Here is a 26363-nt window from a genome sequence, read left to right as displayed (position 1 = left end):
CTCACCTACTCACACACACACACACACTCCTACACACACACACACACACACTCATACACACACATACCTACTCACACACACTCACACACACACACACACACTCGCACACACACACTTATATTCACTCACACACACACTTATATACACTCACACACACTCACACACACGCACCTCACACACACACACACACACTCACTCACACACACACTCACACACACTCCTACACATACACACACACTTATATACACTTACACACACACACACACACACACTCCTGCACACACACTCATACACACACACCCCTACACTCACCCACACTCACACACACTCATACACTCACACACTCATACACACACACACACACACACATTGTTGTGGTTTAATAGACTTCATGTTAAGTACACGTCATGGCCAAAGATTATAACTACTATATTTTATCAGACTAAAAACCTGCACTTGTACCTACACTTGTATATTTCAATATTTTCCCACTTCGGTCCCTCTGATTTCCTCAGCCTGTTTTATATCACACGGTCAGACTGACTTATAACCCACAAATTTACTCGTAGTCTGACTCACACACCACAAATTTACTCACAGTCATTGACAAATAACCCATTGGCTCGCTCACAGTCCCTGCCCCATTATCGCAGTCAGTGTCCCATAGCCTAGCTTTACTCACATACTCTGACCACACACACACACACACACACACACACCATAGAGTCCATAGGCAGCCCAGGCTGGCAAGTGGAACCAGCTTCATGATATAAACGAGCCTCCTGTCAGTAAATTCTACAGTGGGAAGGACAGTGGGGGCTTTCTTCACACAGACCGTTCGATCCGCTGTGGTACACTAAACACATCATATACACAAACACTAAAATCTTTAACAATAATTCAGTATTTCCCACAGCTCTGAAGTTCCTGGGTGAACATGCCAAATGTATTTGTAGCTTGAAGGTGCAGTATAAATGGCTGCTTTTTCAGTAAATGTGATAATTAATTGTGATTAATTTGAAAGATTAAGCAAGTACTGCGATTGTCTCCTTGGTTAAATGTTATGGCAGGTGTACGATATGTTGTTATGCAGTGCTATGTGCTATACAGAGGATTGTTGTGATTATACAGTATACCTTGAGAAAAAGCAAATACTCCTCTCCCTCTTTCTGAGTTATACATACATATGTAACAGTTGATATGGATATGACTAGTTTTATACAGAATTCCCAGCCAATGCTTCAGTTGCTTTGAGATCTAGATAATAATGCTGTTCAAAGCCCCCCGACTCTGTACAAGAGCAGATGAATATGACATAGATTCTCCTTCTGGCGCTGTGTGACCTATGGTAGTTGAGCCTGTGTTGACCATCAGTTACGCTATAATACACTGTACAATGCAGCTCGTCCTGATAAAGTACTGTATGCAATGCTATGTGAACAGATAATTGTCATCAACTGCCGTTTTAAACTGTAATATTGGATTTGATTCCTCACTGGGCCCATTCCGATGGAGCATAGTTGACAGTTCCGTAAAGGAAGGGAGAGTTTCAGTCAGCAGAGTTGTCCCTGGGTGATATCATCACACAAGAGCGACTTCTCTAGTTGATGAGGTACCCAGAGTGTGCCTGCTCCCATGGTGCATTGAGTGTACTCCGACAGACCACATGACCCGCATATCTCCAGTGAGGGTGAAACGAGCACTCGTTCTCATCTGACACCAACCCAACCATCTCATTATCCTGGCTGCGGAAACAGGAAACGGGCCTTCATATTTGAACCATGATTAACCGTACGGATGTGAGCTGTAAAGCGTTTTATTCAAAGGGGGTTACCGCATAATCACTTTCTAAAGAGCTGCACAGCATGGCTTCAGAAGCCCTTTATTCTGCATTTGTGCATCTCAATCTGCTTTCCTCTGGGACCTGAGCCACTGTAATGATCATACCGCTTTCAGTCCTCCAGAAATTACACTATTTTTCTGGATTTATGGGGCTTGTAGTGTAGTACAAGACTACGGCACACCGGGGAGAGCGCATGATATTTATTTCATGAATGGAATATTACTGTTATGCGTTTGAGTAATAATCTCATGAATAATGCATATAAAATAGGTTGTTTAATTTCTGAACTGGGTAGTGGTGGATTTATTTTCGAACATTTGAAAATTAAAATAAATGGAGAATGGAAAATGACAAAATGTCCCATAAATGTTTGTTACAGTCAACGTGTCTGCCTGTTAGTGGAGAAATTAAGTCACTTTTTGACTTGATAGGAATGGATGGAAAAGACCAATGGTTGAACCCCTGCACTCAGAGATTACAGAGATTTTGTCTCTGATTTATGATTCATATATTAAGTGGGTAAATTAATGTTGTCATGCATATTTGATTCTTCATGGATCCAATAAATATATCCGTGTTGCATTAAGTCAAGGAGATGCATATATAAAATGCCTTCTCATCTTGCTTAACATCATAACCGTTTACTTCCTTTACTTTTCAGCTTAAGCCACGTACATACATTTATTTAGCGAGCTTGCTAAATGAAGTAATAATACTGGCCGGCATAATCCTGGCCAGAAAGCCTTCATGCTTTGTCCTCAGGGGGTCTGCAGCAGGTAGAACATCTGCTGCCATTCCTTCCACTGCAGTTCACCAGCAGGTGCAGTGTGTGCGGCCTGTCAAAGGCAACATGTACTTTCAACTTTATTACCCCAATGTACGACAAAACACAACATAGGAAACATCACATTAAATAAATACAATTAAAATAAACAAACAGGCTAGAATGAAAAGAGTCACTCCTACCTGATTCAGTATGCAGTGGTATATTTAAAGGTTCAGAATGTACAAAATTATTACGTATTGTTCAGCCACTGTAACCAATGAGTTGCTGGCCCTCCTTGTTTTGGTTTTTAGCACCGTAAGCAGCAGCCCAAAGAAGGGAGCAAGACCTCCCGAGTGGGTGATCAGGGCAAGTCAGAATTGAGTAGGCCTTCCTGATGACCTGCTTAAGGAAGATATCCTGAAGCTGTTCTTCATTCACCCCAATCACTTTACTGGCTAGTTTGGCCTGTCCTGTCAGCCTGTTTGTATTAGCTAGTCTTTGGCTACCAAACCAGACGATAATAGTCAATACTGATTCAGAAAAAATATGATAAAATAGGAGCATTGCACACCATGAAAAGAGTTCATCTTTCTTAAAGTACAGACGCTGATAGACTCAAAACACAAATTATTATCGATAACAGCGCCCAAGTATCTGTACTCTGTGACAATGTCAACATCCTTCCCCTGGAGTAGTGGGTGAGTCGGGCAGGGCTGTGACTTCCTGAAGTCAATGGTCATGTCTTTAAGTTTTGGAGACATTAATCTTGTGGAAAAACTCCTCATACCAAGGTACAAAGTTGTCTACCAATTGTCCATGACTGTACTGTGACAATTGGTCCATGACTGTACTGTGATTATTCAAAAGACTACAATAGACAAAGTTGAAAGAATTTCTAAAATTATTTTACACAGGCTATGGTAACTATTCTATTCAGGCAACGATTATATCCAGGTCATTTTCATGTCACAGTTTTCTTACAGTAGGTTACATTCTGTACCATTTCCAGTAGGCATGACTCAGTTGAGATTGAGCTGATATGTGAAGATAGAATCATTTAATTTCACTAGTTTTCCACAAATGCAGTAATTAACCCCTTTGCGCAGATGGCAACAATCACCCATTTTGTTCTACTTTGAGGTTGTATAACTCCAGACATGAGCATCACAAACAAGAAAACCTATACATTTTCTGAATCAAACTCTGAAGGTGATATGCTGAACTACTGAAAATCTATGAAGCACAATTTAGTGTATCCTGGTGTAGATTACTTTAATTAACACATCCCAAAGCCTGCAGACACAGTGGTCCTCCAGGATTTCAGTTTGAGATCCCTGCTCTTGACTGAAGGCTTATCTTCTCCACCATCAGATGCTTTTTGTTGAGTTGTGTTTTGTAGCACCCAGACAATATGTGTTTTCCTGACTTTTTATTTTGCTGCATTCACAGAAGCAAAAAAAGCTTGAGGCCATTTCTAGAATCCACTTGGGTGTTTTCTAGTTCAGTCACTGCCATGCACAGTGATTCCACATGACACAATGCCACAATAGCATTACATTTTTCCAGTAGAGGCCTTCCTGGGTCCTCCATATGATGCACCTGGCTAGGGACCCACTCTGGTCTGGGTCTAAAGTTAAACTTGTCTCTCGGGTATAGGATGGCTCCATTACAATTGCCACAGGTCTTTAGTGGGTACAACTACAGCTGGTGTACCTGAGAGGTCCCTGGAGGCAAAGACTACTGCTTGTTTTATTTTTTGCAAAAGAAAACTTTTGTGATGGCTTTATTTCTCTCCTCATTCCAGCAGGATTGAGCCGCACCGTGTTCATGGGAATGGTGCGTGTTGTGCTCGCTGCTGTCAGCCAGTCACTGAGAAAAAATGCTGTTCAGCTAGGTTCACACAGCCCTTATAACAGAGTGTTTAAATGCAATCAATGTGGAACCTTTTATGGAACAAATTAGCTGAGGGGGAAAACACAGGGCAAAAGCCAACCGGTAGCTCGTCTCAGATGACCGGCTCTCTGTACAGAGTCATTTCATGTGCTTGCTTAACAAGGACAGGTAACAATCGGGGCAGCAAAATGTAGCAGCCTATAACAATTTGAAAATTTTGTTTGTATATAGTATATACTCACCGAGCACTTCATGAGGAACATTTTTACTTTATTACACCTATTCATGCGATTATCTAATCAGCCAATTGTGTGGCAGGAGTGCAATGCATGCAATCATGTAGATACGGGTCAGGAGCTTCAGGTAATGTTCACATCAACTATCAGAATAGGGAAAAATGTGATTTAAGTGACTTTGACCATGGAATCATTGTTAGTGGCAGACAGGGTGGTTTCAGTGTCACAGAAACTGCTGATCTCCTGGGATGTAAACGCACACTAGTCTCTAGAGTTTGCAGAGAATGGTGCAAAAAAACAAAAGAAATCCAGTGAGCAGCAGTTTTGCAGACAGAAACGGCTTTGAGAGAGGTCAGAGGAGAAGGGCCAGACTGGTCAAAGCTGACAGGAAGGTGACAGTAACGCAAATAACCACACATCACAACAGTGGTATGCAGAAGAGCATCTCTGAACACATCGTAACTCTATGTGGATTGGCTACAGTAGTAGTAAAAAAAATAAGTACGTAATAAATTGCTCACTTAATGTCCCCACTGCCCATTTATGTGCAGACTCTGTATGCCTACTGAAGGTAAACATTAAATTATTGTAAGCACAAGGCCTACAACATCTCTTTTGTGAGTTGTACCGGATCTGGACCTGGCTTATGGAACAGGTCAGTTTCTCTTGAGCCCGTTCAGGTGTAGGTCTGTTTGTATCCAGTGCCGGTTATCTAAAGTGAAAAATTGCTTATATGAAGTAACGGTTTAACTAAAAAAAGTATTGTTTGAACACCTTGATTTTAAGCTCATGATTGCCAGCACCTGATTTTGCCAAATTTAAAATTAGAAACAAAAGCTAATTTACTGGAGACAAAATCTAAACGGTACACAGAGGGCATTGGTGAATGTCACCTCTTTAGGATGCAAACAGGCACATTAATAATATCCTGCCCTGCTTTTACTGTGTGGGCCCTGCCTGTAGGCTCCTAGCCCTGGGGTAGTTTAAACTATATCTGGGGCCTTCTCCAGGAGGAGGGTTAAGCCCCTGGCAGGGCCAGGTGAGCCCTCAGCCTGGGAGCGTATAGCCTTCTGCGGGGAGCTCATTACCCAAGCGTCCCTCATTAGTCAATGCCCTGCATTGTGGGGGTTTAAGTTGCACTGTTGTTCTCTCCAGCATTGCTGTTGTTCAAATGTTGACAGTGAGAAAATACACATTTTGCATCTTATCACTGAAGGCAGTTTTGAACATAAGCACAAACACAGAGTCTCTGAATTTCATTTTTAAATGAGTGTTGGGAGGAGAAAGCTGCCTGCTTTGATTCTCAGTCTCTGGTGCGGAATATAAACTGTATCGCCTCAGTTCATGTTCACATCCATGCTCCCATGCTCCGACAACTTTTATTCTTCATGTTATGTAGTGCTTTTCCAAACTGACATTTTTTTCTCAGGTGTGCAGTCCTTTTTACTGCCATAACATTTAAAGGATGAACAGATGGCTTGCTTCATTGAGTAATTGGAAAACTCAATTTTGGTGTTACTGTATGTGTTGATACTTTAAATATTTACTCAGGAATAAATGAAATCAGAATCTTTATGGAACAATATCTTCCTGCACTTCAAGAATTCAAATAAAGTTCCCATGCATTTTGGTGTGTCTGTGTAGACACTAAGTAGAATATAACCTTCTTTTTGATGTAGTCTGTGAGTAAAATACAGCCTTTACTCTGATACTGATGAGCTGACTCCACCCCTTTCCAGGAGTTCACCCTGCTACGATTGGATGATGTGGCTGACCAGCATGTCAACATTGTTGGCTTTTCAGTCTTCAACCGCACACACCCCTTCTTCCAGGACTTTCTACTCAGTCTCAACCGTTCCTGGCAGGAGAACTGTGACCACGCACCCTTTGCTGGGGCACCGGTGAGTTGACCATCAGTCGACCTTCTGGATGGCTCATGGTTAAGGCACCATGGATGGGCCTCACAGCCTCAAACCAGACATTCACACAGGGTATGGGAGGGTTCAGTCAGTTAGGGGTTTATTGCTTTTATATGGACAACGAATGGAATGGTTTTTAAATGTTGTCCCCTTAATGAGTCAATCGAGAACTCTGTTATGAGTGGCGATTCCTTTTTTATGTGAGCTGTTAACAATTCTCATAAACCAATTCTAGAAGTTACATTTATGATATAACATTCAAAAGTTGAATAAATGTTATTCCCCATCCTATCCATAAGTAAATTGAAATTAAGTTGCACAGGTTCATCTTTTTGGTGTGTAAATTCATAGCAAATGAATTTTTAAATCAATTAAATGTAGAATTTATATATTAATTTCCTGATTAGAACTCAAAATCTCTTGTCCCTCTGAGTAGAATCATTGCTTTCACAGTTACAGTTATATTTAACAGTGAAGGTTCAGGAAGTTCTTGGTGGGTTGACACATGTCTAAATGTAGTAAAAAATTAGAGACAGGCTGTGGCAGTGAGATGATACTACTGAAGTAACTCCACATGATGTTTCAATGTAAAAATCAAACCAGAGAAATGTGCATCATGGGAGTTACTCATGAACATTGGGTGGCCCCAGATTGAGGTTTATAATTATATGTAAGCTGGCCGGCTGAATAAACAGAAACATCCTTGGGGTTGAGGAAACACGTTGGACATGTTTGCAGCCTTTCCCATATTTTACACTTCGCTACCATACCACTCATAGCCAATCACAGCAATCTTCCACAGTAAACAAATGCCCTGTAATGTTTGTGCCTTCAAATGTAGTCATCATTACTGTCCAGATTCACAGCTGTAGCTGATTACAGTCATCATTACTGTTCAGATTCACAGCTGTAGCTGATTACAGTCATCATTACTGTCCAGATTCACAGCTGAAGCTGATTACAGTCATCATTACTGTTCAGATTCACAGCTGAAGCTGATTACAGTCATCATTACTGTTCAGATTCACAGCTGAAGCTGATTACAGTCATCATTACTGTCCAGATTCACAGCTGTAGCTGATTACAGTCATCATTACTGTCCAGATTCACAGCTGAAGCTGATTACAGTCATCATTACTGTTCAGATTCACAGCTGTAGATTGTTTTAAGATATTATCTAACTGGAGCACAATAAAGTGAGGGATAGGTCCAGTACCCATGTCTCCTACAGTAACTGTCCACTGACTGGCAGTAACTGGCAATTCATGAATACAGTTTATAGATTTTTTTCATTGTAATTAAGCCTTTAAAGGAGAATTAGAAAAATCTATGTGAGATGCTTATGAGGGCCTGTGGTGTCTCTTCAGTGGCCTTTCCCTTTAATGAGGTTGTCCCTTTATTAAAGGATGTTTTTCAGATGCATTTATAAGAGAGGGTGAGTCACTGCTTTGACCCTGATAGGAACTTGCTGAATCGTTGCCAAAAAAGAAAACAATGAGCTCTTCTGTGGTGCATCTAAAGTTGAACAAACCAGCAAATGAGGATAAGTAATGAGCCATTATTTATGGTGTGGTGGCTATGAAACAGGATTATTAGGAGCAGCGGTGGTGAGTGGGCATGGTCTCTTTTAGTCAATTAAAATGGCTGTATTCAAACACATTTAGCTGATATTGATTTTTCACCCTTTTGACAGGTCTTCCAAGCTGTATTCCTGTGTACTTATAATTACTGTAGATATTACTTTCTCACTTTTACACTTTCGATGACCTTTTGAGTTATAGCTTGGTGTCATAAACATAAATAAAGGGTTGTAGCTCCATGTTTGTAATACTTAGTGTCTCAAGTTGGAGCCAATTATGTCTTTATTATGTGTTTTATAATCTATTCTATGCTGTTATACAAGCCTAGTGGGAAATCATTTTGTTCTAATTAAATTCAGTTAATCTTGTTTAAATATCTGAGACATAAGCCCTGTTTTCTGAAGGCTGTCTTCAGCATGGCCTTTTGTTCATCTTTCTGCGCAAAAGCACTCCCCGCTGTGTTAGCTGGAATCTGACCCCTCTGCCAATTACTTTCAGTGTTAATTATCTAACTGGATACCAAATATTGCTAATAATTTAACGTGTATCAAGCTCGTCTTCTTGATCTAATGGGATGTGTGTCTATCAGTAACCCATTGTCTTTAATAACACACTCCTAACAGCAGTGACACACTGTCTACAATAACACACTCCTAAGAGCAGTAACCCACACTACAATAACACACTCCTAAGAGCAGTAACCCACACTACAATAACACACTCCTAAGAGCAGTAACACACACAACAATAACACCCTCCTAAGAGCAGTAACCCACACTACAATAACACACTCCTAAGAGCAGTTACACACAATAACACACTCCTAAGAGCAGTTACACACACTACAATAACTGGGTGAAGTAGCTGTGGTCCCTCTCCTCAGCTCTCCTCCGCATTGCTGTATGATGCGGTCCACACGGTTGTCGCGGCGGTCCAGGAACTGAACCGCAGTCAGAATGTGGGAGCCACACAGCTCTCCTGCAAGTCCTCGAAGATCTGGGAGCACGGAACTAGCCTGATGAATTACTTGAGAATGGTAAGTGTTCCGGGCTCTCTACACCTGCAACCATGGTTACTGTCGCTCATTCACCCTGGTCCTCAAGACGGTCACAAAGGTTCCCATGGTCCTTGAAAATCCTTGAAGGCTCTTGAGAATATTTGCATCGTGGAAGGTTGTAGAACATTTGTGAGAAGTGGACACACATCTCACTGGCCTGAAATGTCAAGGGAAATTGAGCAAATAATAAAACATATTTGTATCTGATATCTGATATCTTGCAATATCAGTGTGCTGATAGCACTAACAAATCAAAAAGCATACTGGCTTGGACATGAATTCCACTACCAAGGCCATTGGTCACTGGAGATACTGTGTGGTTGTGCCATTGTAGGCCCAAAATATTTGTACAGTAATGTGTAAAATGTATGGCTAACTCATAAATGTAGCCCCACAGCTTAAATGAACCCTGTGTATAGCAACAAAAATCATTTAAATTCTTGGATTCATAATGTTAATGAAAACGTAAGTATTGTCATAAATATAAATCCTAGTTAGTGATGTAAGGGGTTATTCGTGAACAGTGCAATCAGTGTTTCCACAGTGATTCATTTTGACAGTACCCCAAGAGTCAGAACCAATCGTAACTGCAGTTAAATGGAAGGCTTTAATCAAGGTCGACAGCAAAGGGTCAGGCCAAGGCAGCATAGGGCAATACGGGTAACCAGTGTTCATGGTAAAGTCCAGGCAACGGGTCAGAATCCAAACAACCAGGGTACAGTGGATAAGGCAGGTGGATATCAATGGACAGATGGAGGTCAAAGCCAGGACATCAAGAAGCAGGGGCTGGAGAATAAGTCCGGGGCAGAGAAGGAGGTCCAGGGTGAATGAGGGTCGGATCCGGAAAAGGGCGGAGGATCGGGCAGGTGGCATGACGGGACACAAACTGGCAGGATAAAAGGGCAGGCAGGTAAACAACAGGGAAGCAGAGGCTAGAATCACTGGAACAAACAAGAAGAACTAGCCCAGAACAATGAAACAGGCAGGCTTATATGCCACACTAATGATGGGACTGCAAGAAGCAGGTTGTATTTCCACAAACCACTAAACTTTAATCTTGTCATTAAAATGAAACCACAATGGTACGAACATCATCTCGATCTCTGTGGTCTTCTGCAGGTGGCATATTATCTTTCATGTTTCAATCTGAAAATGTCTGCTGTTTTACAGCTGAATTAAGAGGTGGTTGATTGATCGCAGTGTTCTTATCTTGATTCGCATCACTTGAGAATATAAATGGGGGATGTTTTTTTATTTTTTATTATGAGACATTACGACATTGGACACTCAAATTATAATTTGTAATTAAGTCGCTATGTGACACTTGTCTAAAATTGAGTCACTACCTATTTTTTCTGGATAATTTGAATGAGATTGCAAGCGCCACTTCTCTTAATAAGATTGCTTCCACGGTTGGGAATTTTTGCTTCATTTCTCTCTCAATTTGAAGAGATTGCAAGCACCACTTCTCTTAATAAGATTGTTTCCGTCCGCAGTTGGGAATTTTTTCTTCATTTCTATCTCCTTGTTTTGTCTGTGACAGTCAGCACTTGATATGGGTCCTGCCCTTAAAAATAATAGTCTGACATATCCATTTATAATGTTTGATTGGTTGTTGGAAACTGCTTATTAATGTGCCATGAAGTACTATTTCATGAAGTACACTTCAGTAATATTTGTTGTGTTTTGAATAAACTGTATTCTTGAAGTTTTTCATAGATTGCAATAAGTAATAGGCTACTTTTATGATTAACCCAGCATTTGAGTTAATGCCAAAATGATACTGCGTTACTGTTCACAGTATGTACAAAGTAATGCATGAACAGTAAGAGAGCAAAATGGAGGACCGTGTTCTGCTTCTATGCAGGGGATGAAACACAGGGGGGTGCCCTAATGGCCTGTCTTTGTGTCTCCTGGATAGGTAGAATTGGAAGGTCTAACCGGACACATTGAATTCAACAGCAAAGGCCAGCGTTCCAACTACGCCCTGAGGATCATGCAGAACACCAGAGAGGGGCTAAGGCAGGTAAAGTAACAAACTATGTCAGCAGTAATATGCTACAATAACACACTCCTAAGAGCAGTAAAAACACTGCAATAATACACCCCAAAAGCAGTAACACACTATCTACAATAACACACTCCTAAGAGCAGGAACACACTGTCTACAATAACACACACATAACAGCAGTAACAAACCGTCTACAATAACATAACACACTCCCAATAGCAGTGACATACTCTACAAGAACACACTCTTAAGAACAGTAACAAACTGTCTAAAATCACATACTCCTAAAAGCAGTAACACACTGCCTGCAATAACACACTCATAGCAGTCGCACACCGTATACAACACACTCCTAAGAGCAGGAACATGCTTCTTACTGCAGGTGCTCCCTATAGCAATAACACAGTCCTAACTACAATCATTTGGAAGGCCAGCTATGGGGTTTGATGCCTGCTGTGAGCCTTTTCTCTAATGGGGCCTGCAGTCTTGGATATCTGTCAGTGTCTAAAGAATAATAACCCCCTTAACTCTTCCACCCCAACCCCTCTCCTTACCTGCACTTACCCTCCCTTTACCTCACTCTCTGCTCTCCGTCTAGAAAACGTCTCAATGCACAAAACACTTCATCTGCAGTATTAAATATTAAAGGGCACACTGAAAATGGTGCAATTATGGAGGGAAGCAAAGGTAAATGAAAAATAATAAAGAAAGGCAGAAGGGACATTTAGACTTTTATTGGATGGACTGAAACTTTCCCTGCAGTCAAACAGAATGTGTGCTCCTCTCCCCTAGGGCTGTGACAAGCTTGCTGTGTGATATATAAACCTGCTGTGGTGTCAAAGACAGGACAGAGAAAATATATCTTATTATATGTTTAATTCATATCTTCTTTTCATATGTAATTTCAGCGCAATGCAGCCAGGCTTTAACATGTGGTCCCAAAGGACAGATATAAAATCCAATTACTGCACCACTACACCACTTTCTCTGGAAGCTTACATGTGTTTACTCACACATGCGTGCACACGCACGTACACAGACACACACACATGCAGGCACACACACATATGCAGAAACACATACATATGCAGACATACACACACAAGCATGCGCACACACTCTCTCGCTTTCTATCTCTCTCACACACACACACACACACACACACACACACACACATACACACACACACACACTCACACACACACACACACACATACAGACATACACTCACACACTCACACACACACACACTCACACACACACTCACACACACACATACAGACACACACTCACACACTCACACACACACTCACACACATACAGACACACACACACACACTCACACACACACACACACACACACTCACACACACACACACTCACACACACACTCACGCACACACACACACTCACACACACACACACACACACACACTCACACACACTCACATACAGACACACACACTCACACACTCACACACACACACTCACACACACACACACACTCACACTCACACACACACTCGCACAGTAGTTCCTGCGTGATTGTTTTGCTGTACAAATAACTGGGATGATATAGGATGACTCCTCTCAGTCACCCAAACTCTTCCCATATAAAACATCTGCACTTCTATGCCTGCCCATACCTGCCCATACTGGTGAGCCACCGGTCCTATTGTAATGGCCTGCTGTTTCAGCCCTACTCAGATCTTGTCCCAAAAATGTCCTCAGTATGAATATGAATCATACCCCACCCCCAGCCTTCACATTCACTTCATCATACCTTTATCCAACACCAAATGTCTTCCCACTGTACTAGGGACTATCTCCCTGCTCTTCCCCCAAACTCTTCCCATGATCAAACACCAGGCATTGCATTTGGCACCAGCTGTGCATCGGGTTGCGTTTCTCCACGGTGCTGCCTCCATTTCTGTTCCAGTCTGCGTTTATAATAGCAGTCTGCTCCTCTTTATCACAGTGTGTTTGAGAATCATATTTTGCACTCCACTGAACACTCCTCTACCCCAGCAGCAGGGTTGACAGTTGAGAAAGTCCGCCCTGCTTCTCTCCGTGAGAGCCGTTTTCACTGGGGCCCGGCAGTGAGTAATCAGACAGGGTCTCGATTTAGGCTGAGGCATTACCCCTGTCTCAGTGTATGCTAAGTTAGAGCTGCTGTTCTTTTGTGGGTTTTTTTTTACATTGTGAAGTTATTTTCTTAAGTTACTGTCTACTGATAACAAAATGGTGTGTCCCTGCAAAATAGCTGTTAGAAACAGACCATTTTTTCATGTCTCACAGCATCGTGACCATCCTACTCTTCACTGTTAACCCCCCCCCCAAGTTGGAGTCTTCTTGGAGGGAGGAGGGAGAAAGCTCTTATATGGCATGAGCAGTTCGCATTCAGTGGCAATCCTGAGAGTTCCGTTCCATTAGTTTACCCTGTGATACAGCCTTACTTCATTTAGGCCTGGAAGAAGATCATTTATGGCAGAGCAGTGCATGGTTGAGTCTGGTTCTTGTGAGCATGCGGTGTAGTTCTTGACTCTGAACTCCACCTCCCATCAGCCCCTGTGAGGAGTGAGAATGAGATTTGTTGTGGCACGGTGCCAGCCAAAACCTGGTTGGAAGGCTTCCACTGTGCTACATGCATGCTTATCCATCACTTTCGGTTTGATGAAGGCATCAGAACATGGTATGTTAATAAGCATTGATAGCTGTCTCCTGAGACTGTAACTATAACTTCTAGCATCGCCTGCTGCAGGCAATCTTCACTACAACTCCCAGAATGCATTTCACTCTTGCGTCTTCACATTGCACTCACACTCACTTGAATATAATCATTAAGTATTTTGTCTTCTCTTCCTTTGCGCTACCCTTCAACTGACTTGGTGCCCAATTAAAATTTAATTACAGACATTGATTGCTTTCAAATGATCTATAACTCTTACAAATTACAAGGATGTGTTTGTAATTCAGACAATTATTCCCCATTACAAACGTAAATGCTCATGTTACACAGTCAGTCATAGGACGTGCTGTGTGTGTATGTTTGTGTGGTTATATGAAGCTGCAGAGGAAGACCAGATGAGCAGCTTTGATGGTTCTCTCAGGAGAATCTCAGATTCCAGGAATCCCCTGGGCTATCAGGAGTTCAGTGCTGAGAATGTTGGTAAATTTGAAGCCCTGATTAACTCCTGCTTGCTATGCCTCCCAGGCTTGCTCTGAGTGGAAACAAACAGTACGAGCTAAGAGCTGAAATAATTCTCACAGGGTTTCTCTCTCCACAAACACATACACAGCTGCTGCGATGTGATCCACTTGAAATATGCTGAGCATTTCAACAAACCTGTCACGTATTCCTGCAACAAACCTGTTGTGCATTCCTGCAGCAAACCTGTCACCTATGCCTGCAACAAACCTGCCACCAACACCAGCAACAAACCTGTCACCAACACCAGCAACAAACCTGTCACCTATATCTGCAACACACCTATCACCTATTACTACAACAAACCTGACACCTATACTGGCAACAAACCTGTCACCAACACCTGCAACAAGCATTTTACATAAACCTGCAGCAAACCTGTCACCTATACCTACAACTAACCGGTCACACAAAGTAATTTGCAGTACAGGGATGAGCACTGTTACAATGCTGTGGCTAACAGCCTGGGGAGAGATAGTGAAGTTCCTTTTTGAGCCGACGGTCTATCTCCAGTGAGATATACACACTTGTATGCACAGTAACACAGTGATGTACACACTGGTCTGCACTGTAATGCATTGGCACAGATGTTGTGGAGACGTAGCGAAATGTAGTTTCCTTGAGAGAGCAGCATGTAACTGAATGAATAAAAGCAGTGTGTTTAAATTAAATGGATGAGCCTGAGTGAATGAAAGCAGTGTGTTTAAATTAACTGGGTTTGACTGAGCTAATGAAAGCTGTGTGTCTCAATGAATACGCTGAAATTGAATTAGTGAAGGCAATGTGTTGTCTTTAAAAGATTAGGATGCAACTGAGTTACTGAAATCTGTTTGTTGCCTCTAAATCAAATGTCATTGAGTTGCAGTTTTTCTCAATTACTAACACATCTTTTAACCCCATAAGTTGCACGGGCCCTTAACTGTGGGGTTTTCCTGCATTCATTCCTTTTCTAACGATGCAATTTTCAATCACTATCAGCTGATGTTCCATTTTTTGCTTTCTCTATGTTCACAAAACCTTTCTGCAGCATAATCTGAACTATCTCTGTAAACAGGGGTACGGATACTACATGCTAGAGTAACAAAAATGTACAAGATGAATATAGAATCAATATAATTGTATAAACTTACCCCCCAGACACTTTAGGGTTTGCAGTAGACATAATACTGTAAATGGATGCAAATTTCTGAGAATATATGCATGCCACTTACTGCACCACACTGTGCCAAGGTTCCCAGCAAAAGATCAACTACCGTTGGGAAGGAACACTCTAAGAGTTTCCTACATTTCTGCACATATATGAGCTGAAAACATACTGATTATATAGTTGAAGGCTTCAGTTTGAAGCTAGAACATAAGAAGAAAATATTGATGTTTTAGTAAGGTTGTATTAGGGGTTACAGACACTGCAATAACTACAGGTTCACAGCATTGTCTATTAACTACTTCTGTAGCATACATTCTGCATCATCCTGTCAAAACACTAGGCAGAACACTGAAAGCAAGATGTCATTATACTTTTTCCTAGTATAATGTATATATTTTCCTTGTGTAATGTAGTATAATCTGACACTGAACTAACGAATCAAACAGGTATATATAAGACAGATAACAAGGGGGAACAAGAATCAGGTGTGCACAACAATCAGGAAGTGAGACACAGGTAAAAAGAATGAATGAGAATGAATGAAGAGAAAACAGACTAGGGAAAGCACAGAGGGAAATAATGAACTAAACGCTAGGGACTAGACAGAAAACAGACAGAAACACAGATCATGATACAGGTAACAGAGTCAGTGATAGGAAGTGTGAACAGGAGAGATGGGAGAGGTGTGCAAAGACACCCACAAATTCAACAAACAAACCTCAAATTAGTCTGTGACTGATCTTCACACATCTAATTAAAAACTTGTCAAAAAACAAGCAACTGCTGTCCCATGACAGTGTGGTGGCAGACTCACAATGCGTGTTGCTATAGGGGACCTCAGTTCTGCATCCACACACAGCAATAGGCCCCCTTCCAGTGTGGATGGTTTATTGCTTTTCTCCAGCGATTTCTCAAGCAGCTCACTGAAGCAGAGCATAATTTTGCACAACTTTAGACTAACTTTATCACCATCTGTGACAATGTCGGTGAATATCGCAGTGCAAGCACACAAGACTGGTCTGAGGCAAAGCCATGCATGTCTGTGTTTTCCGTTCCTCCTTGTTCTGAATATGCCTAAACCTTTTGGGATGAACTTATGTGAGTCTGTCTGGAGGTAATGTAATAAAGAGCTCTTTGTGCTGTATGCTCGAAAAGTGCGATACAAATAAAGTTATTATTATAAAAGTAATACGTATTTTTCCTGCATGACACTGGAATGTTTGCAACCATTGTCCCCATATGCGAGCTGATGGCAATGGAACAATAAAAGTGACCTGTTATTATATCTGATATACAGTATGCCTTAGATACAGCACTTAAGGAATTATTGTCCATGCTGTCTAGCCAGAGAAAATATTTTAACGATGCGGATGACAATTCATGACCAAACATAAATGACCAAAGAAACATTGATCGAATAGACCTTGTCTGAGCATTATTTTAACTTCTCCGTAGTCCACCATAAATAACTCCTAATTTATCACCTAATGTATGCTTCTGACACAGCACTCTGAAAGAGAATATCCTTCATTTTTATCAGCTTGATCCAAGATATTTCTTTGTTTATGTCTATCATTTTGATGATTCCTTTGTTGAGTATGTTTTCGTGAAATTGTAATATTTCAGAAAATTGCACATTTCGCACTGTTTTGCAAAATGCTACAGTTTATCGACTGTTCTCATGAATAACAATGTTTTAAAATGTTCTTTTCTCCAACTGAAAGAAAACTAGTGAAAGCAGGGTGTTTCTCTAAATCAGTGCATTTGTTATTCTCCTGTCTGACTGGAAATCTGTACTGCAGATGATTTCCTTCATTCTGTTCATGGTTACAAAGGAATCATGTGCTGCTACTGACAATGAGTGTTTGTGTGTGTGTTTTTGTTTGTGTGTGCATGTGCGCGCACGTGTGTGTGCGTGTGTGTCTCTGTGTGTATATGTGTGTGTCTATCTCTGTGACTCTGTGTTTGTGTGTGTCTGTGTGTGCGTATGTGTGTGTCCCTGCAGATTGGTCAGTGGCATTCGGAGCTGGGCCTGTTTATGGAGAAGAAACTGCCCTCTTTAAACATGACAGACAAACTCTTCAACACCACCCTCATCATCACCACCATCCTGGTGAGTAACCCCCCTCTTTAGCTTGTAGGCTAACAGAGATGTTCAATCTGAAATCTAATGCAGACCTGTAATCAGAATGCTAATCGTGGGCTAACTGCGGTGTTTAACACATGAGCCAGCAGGACAAATGAGGACAGTCGGTGAGGTGGTTGAGTGTGGTCTCAGTGGGTGGAATGGCAGTGGGTGGGATGTCACTGATCTTTTAGAGGGCAGGCAGATTACGGGTGGACTGGAACGGGATAAATCACGGTGCTTCTCATAGCGCAGAGGAGAGCAGGGCCCCTGCGGCCATCTTTCAGTAATGACACGTATGAATCCTCTGACTGAAGCAGAGCTGCACTCACTCTCCTTGCTAGCCCATCAGCCGGGGTACGCTGTGCTGTGCTACGCTGGGCTGGGCTGGGCTGGGCGGTGCTGTGCTATGCTGGGCTGGGCTGGGCTGTGCTGTGCTGTGCTGTGCTGGGCTGTGCTGGGCTGGGCTTGGCTGTGTGCTCTGGTCTGTGTGCTCTGGGCTGGGCTGTGCTGTGCTGGGCTGGGCTGGGCTGTGCCCTGCTTTGAGTGGGGCCTGGAGACCAGAGTCAGCCCCCGGCCCCTCCTGCAGCAGTCGTCTAATCACAGTGATGCCTGTCACCAGGAGCTGTCATCCCTGCGCAGATCTGTCCCCTCTCTGCCTCACTCCGTGTTTAGTTTGTGGGAGCCGGACAGCTGACCGTCAGGATTTGGGGCTGTTTGAACTTCCACATTTCTGCTGAGGCTGCTGTTAGTGTTTCTAATGGAGCTGCAGCCAGAGTAAAATACAGAGAAATGTCTCATCAAAACTTCAAATAAGACCACAGTTAGATGACAAAAACACTCCAGTTAGACTCCTTTGAAATTTTGGAAGAGCGGATTTGGGCTACTGCAGAGAAAAACCCATTTATGCACACACCCGCAGAGACGGACATGAATGCACACATGTGCACACACGCATACTCATGCCCCCATACACACACACACACACACACACACATATGATACATATGATACATATTATATAGATGTAAGTAATGTGTGGGTTTTCTATAGCACAAGCTGAGCAGGAATATGGAGCTGTCAGGCAGGCTTCATTCTGTCAGTTAGCATAAAGCCTTCCTCTCCCAGACTCCCAGGGTCAGGACTAACCCCTCCTGGGCTGGGGCTGGTTTGGTTGATAATGCAGCTTTTTATCGATCGACGCTGCCGCTATGTGCATGATTGATGGGTCCGCGCCACGCTTTTATGTGTCAACAGTTAACCAGGCCAACTGGGAAAGCAGTATATTGTATTCTCAGTGGAATCCGCTAATAACAGGTTATTTAGAAATAAATAAAAGTTTGCCTCCATTTATAGTCGTAAATCAGCAGCAGGGCCGGCCGGCATTATGGCCAACATTTAATTAACTGGATCTGCCCACTCCCCTCCCTGGGAGCTGGCACACCGGGGCCTATCCCTGAATCCGCAGGGCTGCTTTTACGAGTCGCCTTCGCCCTCGTAACCCGCAATTTAACGCAGCGCGGGACGGGGGAGCGTCGCTGCTTAATAAAGCGGGTTTGCGCGAAGGCGTCCGTCTGCAACGGCTCAACACTTCTGCCGCGCTGCAGGATGAAATTAGCATTTATATTGTGCTGCCGCGCAGCTTAAGCTCGACCGGGGAGCCAGCGCTCACAGGGACGGGGGAGCGTGTGTTTAATGACTTAATGAACACATGGAGAGATATGCATTTATAGACACGGAGCCCCCATTCCAGCTCAAGCCTTAATACTCTTGGGTTCAGACTGCCGCTGTGTGTAATTTGTTGTTTGCCTGTTTGTTGGTAAGAGTTGTGTAATTTGCAGTTGACCTGCTTGGGCCAAAGGTCTGTACTGCTACTGCTTGCTTCCCTTTGTGGAGGAGTTGGTATGGGTTGGATTGTGTCGGGTTGGATTGTGTCGGGTGGGAAAGTAGTGTTTAGGGGTTGCTTCTGCAGAGCTGTGTCAGGCTGAGGAGCAAGTGAAAGATCAGTCGAAACGCAGCCAGGTGTTCCGAGATGTGCACGGATGTTGCCATGGTGATGGAAGGTGGTAATGCGTCTGCAAATATGTTGTTTTTTGCCCAATAACGATAATTGATGGAGTATGAATTACCTTGGCAGACCAGAAGTTCCTCATCATACAAATAGCTTGGGCCACTATAAATAAACACCATTACATCATTCTAAAGTTAATATGATTCTATTCAATCCACTTACGTTTAATCTGATAAGGCTAGTTTTTTATATAACTGTGTAAAATGCTTCACGCCTGTTTCAGCATACGAGAAACAATAGAAATGCTGTTAGCTTTGTATCTGATAAATGTCATATATAAAAGGTTATAAATGGAAATAAGTTATTACAATAGCATTCCGCTCTTGCATTGAAACCTAGTACCAGTTTATCAAATTGTTTATCAAGGCATTCTTTGAAAAATGGCTTTGTCTGCTCTTTGTTTGTATGGTTATTTGTAAGGAGCTTACTTTATTTTATCAACAGATTATGCAATAAATCCCTTTGGAACCAACTTATATCAGCTTGTCTCCACTACTGCCTGTGACCAAAGCTGTAAATAACCAGAGTCTCAGACTGGGGACATAAAACACACTGTTCAATTCAGCGCAGACTGAACCAATCTGTGGAGGGCTACTGTAGTTTGGTTGCAGGGGTTGAGATGCAGGATCCAATTGGATTCCAGGGAGAGAATTCAGTAGGATTTATTTAGTTAACTGTGTGTATGTGTGTGTGTGTGTGTGTGTGTGTGTGTGTTCGGGGCTGAGGATGTGTGTGTGTATGTGTGTGTGTGTGTGTATGTGTGCGTATGTGTGTGTGGGTGTGTATGTGTGTGTGTGAGTGTGTGTGTGTTCGGGGCTGAGGATGTGTGTGTGTGTGTGTGTGTGTGTGTTCGGGGCTGAGGATGTGTGTGTGTGTGTGTGTGTGTGTGTTCGGGGCTGAGGATGTGTGTGTGTGTGTGTGTGTGTGTGTGTGTGTGTGTTCGGAGCTGAGGATGTGTGTGTGTGTGTGTGTGTGTGTGTGTTCGGGGCTGAGGATGTGTGTGTGTGTGTGTGTGTGTGTGTGTGTGTGTATGTGTGTGTGTGTGTATGTGTGCGTATGTGTGTGTGTGAGTGTGTGTGTGTGTTCATGGCTGAGGATGTGTGTGTGTGTGTGTGTGTGTGTGTTCGGGGCTGAGGATGTGTGTGTGTGTGTGTGTGTGTGTTCGGGGCTGAGGATGTGTGTGTGTTTGCAGGAGAACCCCTATGTGATGCTGCGGCCGAACCACCAGGAGCTGCGGGGGAACGAGCGGTACGAGGGCTTCTGCATGGACATGCTGAAGGAGCTGGCCCACATCCTCAGGTTCCAGTACCAGATCCGCCTGGTGGCCGACGGGGTGTACGGGGTCTCAGGGGCCAACGGCACCTGGACCGGCATGGTGGGGGAGCTCATCGCCAGGGTGAGAGTGCGGACACGCGCTATATACACCTGAGATACTGTCACAGACTCCATACACCTTACTATCACACACTACATACAACTTACTATCTCACACTACATACACCTTACTATCACACACTACATACACCTTACTATCACATGCCATGGACACCTTAGATACCATCACACGTAACATACATCATCACTATCACACGCTACATACACCTTTGATACATAGAACATACACTTTACACAATATCACATGTGTAAGTATCACACACAGGCCACACTGTCAGTCACATACACCTCACTTGATATACACCTTATTGGTCAAACATGCATGAACCCATACTCATACAAGCAGATTTGTTCTTAAATTTTCTCTTATTTCAAATGGGGCTTTCAAATTTATTTGAGAGGAACAACAGTTAGGAACAGTCCCAACCTGTCATACGATTCATGTAAACAATTATAAGTATTACATTAATTTTCTGTGCACAGGCTTCCAGTTCCTGGCCTGGCTCAGAACTCGGAACAAACTCGGTTTTGTACATCACATACGAATCAAGATTCAGCAACTGCATCGCTTATTTCTTAGCTCAAATGCTTTCAGAAACGTGTCTTAGTGGACTGTTTGAGAGGAATAAGAGATAATTTATCAACTGTCCACCATTTATTATGTTTTGCCAAACATATATACTGTATTTAATATAATTTCCCTTGTTCTTGTTAATCCCATTGGCCATCTATTTGACTAAAGCCATCTGCAGTACCATATATACTGTATGATAATGGACAGCTTAATTTAGGACAGTTGTCTGAAGTTAGAAGCATCTGTTGAATCCGACATGGCACACTCATATGTGCCCTTCGTCAGAAAAAAGTATGATAAATCTATGATAAGAATACAAAAATGTTCTTGCATGAGGCCCATTGTACACACATCCTAAACATTGTATGCTTCTCACAGACCACACATCTTAAATGTTGAACATGCCCCATAAATCTTACAGGCCTTGTACCCTACACAATGTTCAAATGGGACCACCCCCCTCCAAGCAATAAGTCCCTCCTCTCCCTGCCTAGCAGGTGGACATCGAGCATTAAAAAGCTCCGCTAACCTCCCGCTCCGCTCTCTTAATTAATACGCCCACAAGCAAAAACGCTGTGGCAGGCTTTTCACACACTGTAACCTTTTCAGCATAAATATGAGGCATATTATTTATTTAAAAACATTTAAGGCTGGATGGTCTCTTTTGTGCGGTCGGTTGGGGTTGTGTCACTGGGGTTGAGTAAGAATGAAGCGCAACGTTGTCATTAAGCCAGGGAACGAGTCCCAGCTCCCTCGGCCCAGCCAGCACGCTACCCATAAGAGGGGGGCGGGGGTGTTTAATAAGTTATCTGTCTTAATTTCCGAGGCTAATGGAGGGCAACGGCATTAAAGAAATAAAGAAAGAAACGCCGGCTCCTATTATCACTGCAATCTGTTTCTCTGAAGTTTGTTCTCCCTTGGTGACCTTGAACATCCACTTGTTTTAATTGTGAGACGCATACTTCTGTGGCAGAACGAGGGGTGGGGGGGGGGGTGTTCAATGAATGGCTGTGAGCGGTGAGTGGTGGAAAGGGGGTTGTGGCGGGGTTTGAGGAGAGAATTAAGGCAGTTCTGTGGAGACTCTATATGGCCGTCCAGCTAATGCCTGGTGGCAGAGAGGTACATGGTCCGGTTATGGGCAGCTGTAGACATAATTCCAATAGCATTCCATTGCACCACACAGAGACACTTCACTGCATACACTACACACAACAGTCCCTCATACATACACTACACACAGCAGTCTATCATACATACACTACACACAGCAGTCTCTCATACATACACTACACACAACAGTCTATCATACACTACACACAACAGTCCCTCATACACTACACACAACAGTCTATCATTCACACACTACACACAGCAGTCTATCATACATACACTACCCACAACAGTCCCTCATACACTACACACAACAGTCCCTCATACACTACACACAGCAGTCTATCATACATACACTACACACAACAGTCCCTCATACACTACACACAACAGTCTCTCATGCATTAAACACAGCAGTCCCTTGTGTACTACACAGTGATGCCCTGCATTATTCAGCGATTACAAGAATGACTGGCATTGTTGTTTTCTCAGGCGCCCGTTCGTCTTTGAGCTTAAACAGATACAAATGCACTGGCACAAAATGCAAAAACACTATGCATTATTCAAAGCCAGTGACTAAGTGTGTGAGTGACTGAACCCTCTTTTGTTGATAACAGAGGCATCAGGTAATCCGTGTTAATATTCAGCGGTTTTATTAATATTTCAGCAACCGGGCGTTTGAAATGAATTGACACGTCTCTGATGGTTGGGCGATGCTGGGTCGCCGCAGGTGTGGCTGGTGTCACACCACAGCCGATACAATGTTAGCAGAAGAGTAAAACAGGATGTGTTGATACTAGATGCCCAGGTCATTAACCTCAGAGTACTGAGGCTCGAAATGCCTCACATATGGACTCCCATTATGCGACTGCACTAAATTCTCAAACTCACTCTTCCACCTATTATGACACTGAACTTTAGGTTGTTTTTCCTGGATAACTTTTTATTGAATAAAATGGAATCACTGGTTTCCAATATGTCAGGTAGAAGAGGCAATACAATATATAAAATGAAAGAGTTATGAAAAGAAAAGACATTCAGGTATCATAATGGGTCCCTCATATCTTCAATGATACGTGTCTGTGCCTTAATAGTTTCACTCATAGCTCCCTCTAACCAAGTTGAATATTGTTCTTGAGTAGCAATATAAAAATATGAGACACCCAGGTAGACATGAGTGGCACTGTAAGTCAGGAATAAACCATTGCTGAGGTACTGTCCTTGCTGCAGTAAGGGCAGCTAAAATAAGTCTGTAGAAAGGAACAGAGAGCTGCAATGAAGAGTGATTCTTCAAGAGAAAGAAGTTGGGAGAAGGTGTACAGAATGGCTAGGATATCAGGCCAAAACTCTGGTTTTGGGGCATTCTCTAAAACATACGTACAACAGTACCATCATGGCAGTAAGGACCTTTTAATGGTGTAGTATAAGCCTTATGTATGCTAGTTTATTGTGGGTCAGTTGCCCCACAAATTCTTGGAAGAAAAAAAGAAAATCCTATGTTCTTTCCCATATGACTCTGAACTTTAGGTTGTAGTCTTACTTATAGCTCTCAGTGAGGCATTTATTCGCTGCACCGCTGTGGGTTGTGAATCTATTGACTACGCTTTAGCTCTTCCTCGCCTTAACCTTCTTGTACGGTATGCACCTTCGCTTTGGATAGGAGTCTCTGCTTAGTGCAAAATGTACATTTTAGTGGACTTGTTTAAAGAGAAAGGTCATGTCAACAGGTTCTGTGTATGGTTACACTTTTCTCTGAAGGTGTGAATGGGAGGTTAAGTCTGTGGGTCCTGCTTTACATGCAGCGTGTGCAGCATAAACAGCCCACTTTTTCCATTTTTTCAGGCGAATAGCTTAAAAGTGCCCTCTCTTCTGACCATTTTCTTTTTTTGGTGATCTCCTTTGAGACATTCAAGACCACATTTTCAACTGAGTATCAAGTTCAATATGAACTCAATTCTCAGAACTGAATTCAATATTGTAAAATGTCCAGCTGTGAGCATTTGTATGTGTAGAGTTGTGTGTGCTGTAGACTGACCGTGCTGTGTTTCAGAAAGCTGACCTGAGAGCTTGTATGTTCTGTGTTTGGTGCTGTAGACTGACCGTGCTGTGTTTCAGAAAGCTGACCTGAGAGCTTGTATGTTCTGTGTTTGGTGCTGTAGACTGACCGTGCTGTGTTTCAGAAAGCTGACCTGAGAGCTTGTATGTTCTATGTTTGGTGCTGTAGACTGACCGTGCTGTGTTTCAGAAAGCTGACCTGAGAGCTTGTATGTTCTGTGTTTGGTGCTGTAGACTGACCGTGCTGTGTTTCAGAAAGCTGACCTGGCGGTGGCTGGTCTGACCATCACAGCGGAGAGGGAGAAGGTCATCGACTTCTCCAAGCCCTTCATGACCCTGGGCATCAGCATCATGTATCGAGTACATCTGGTGAGAACCTCGCCCTGGTGGCACAGTACCACCACAGCTAAAGCTACACAGACCTACTGCTGCAACAGCACAGAGCTTCCCTTATAGCTACTCACGGCTACACAGACCTACTGCTGCAACAGCACAGAGCGTCCCTTATAACTGCTCACAGCTTCACAGCCCCTTACTCACAGCACTATAGAGCTCCATCTATGAAGCTCCACTCCGGCAGTGAGCGTGTCTGTCTGCGGTTTGTGGGAGGGGATGACAGCGCGACTCTCTCCTGCAGTCGCAGCCGCTGGGCTGATAAATGTCCTGCTCTCACTCTCCATGTTCCAGCCCGTCCCACTACCCATGCATCTAATTCCCCACCAATAATGTAACGGCGCGGACATAACCACAGGTAACTCCGCAAATTCGATTGGGCGTTTATGTTCAGCGCCAGAGCACCATTAATCAAAGGCGCTCGCCAAACCCGAGGTGACACGGCGGTCTCCCGGGGGCCGGTCCACCGGATGTAGCCGTTTCGGCGCGGCGGGCGGCGGTATTAATGCGTCCCGCGGGGGCGCTTACCCACAACCTCTCCTCCAGCTACCCGTCCTCTGCCACGTAACACTTTGTTGGGAGAATGGAGAGCAGCAGGTGTGCGGTTAGTTCAGCCGTGTCACCTACGCAGCTGCTGCTAATGAGCTTGTCTGTGTTTGTGCCCATCGCTTTTCGCTTTACACAACACATCCTCAACGCTCACACTGGCTCTGTGTGAGGTGCAGGGTGGTCGTGAGCCTGACTTTGTCACACAACCCTTGCGACAAGTGTTTTATGATGACACTGACACATTTTCAACTGAATTAATTGTCGCACTACGCTTCTTCTCAGTGTCGTGCACATTTTGACCTGGACAACATCACGCTTTGTCGTGCAATGTTTATAGGAGAGGATCGCCCAGGTGGAACACCGAGAATCATTCTCATGGACACGTCCTGTTTTCTGAAATGTAAACAGACTGTCAGGCCTTCGGCTGTCAG

At 43.2% G+C, this 26363-nt stretch overlaps 1 protein-coding gene across 2 annotated transcripts in view; it reads left to right on the top strand.

The window, feature by feature from the left end:
• Nucleotides 1–26363, top strand: part of grik4 (glutamate receptor, ionotropic, kainate 4) — a 92273-nt gene that overhangs the window by 55126 nt on the left and 10784 nt on the right. For both annotated transcript variants that reach the window (XM_061216766.1, XM_061216767.1), the window contains exons 7-12: nt 6478–6639; nt 9121–9273; nt 11216–11320; nt 17666–17773; nt 21049–21252; nt 25246–25359. In XM_061216766.1, the coding sequence (XP_061072750.1) occupies nt 6478–6639; nt 9121–9273; nt 11216–11320; nt 17666–17773; nt 21049–21252; nt 25246–25359 (846 nt within the window). The remainder of the gene's footprint in view (nt 1–6477; nt 6640–9120; nt 9274–11215; nt 11321–17665; nt 17774–21048; nt 21253–25245; nt 25360–26363) is intronic.

The sequence above is a fragment of the Conger conger genome, chromosome 13 (genome assembly GCF_963514075.1).
Source record: "Conger conger chromosome 13, fConCon1.1, whole genome shotgun sequence".
Lineage (NCBI taxonomy): Eukaryota > Metazoa > Chordata > Actinopteri > Anguilliformes > Congridae > Conger > Conger conger.
This window is presented reverse-complemented; position numbering and strand designations above follow the sequence as displayed.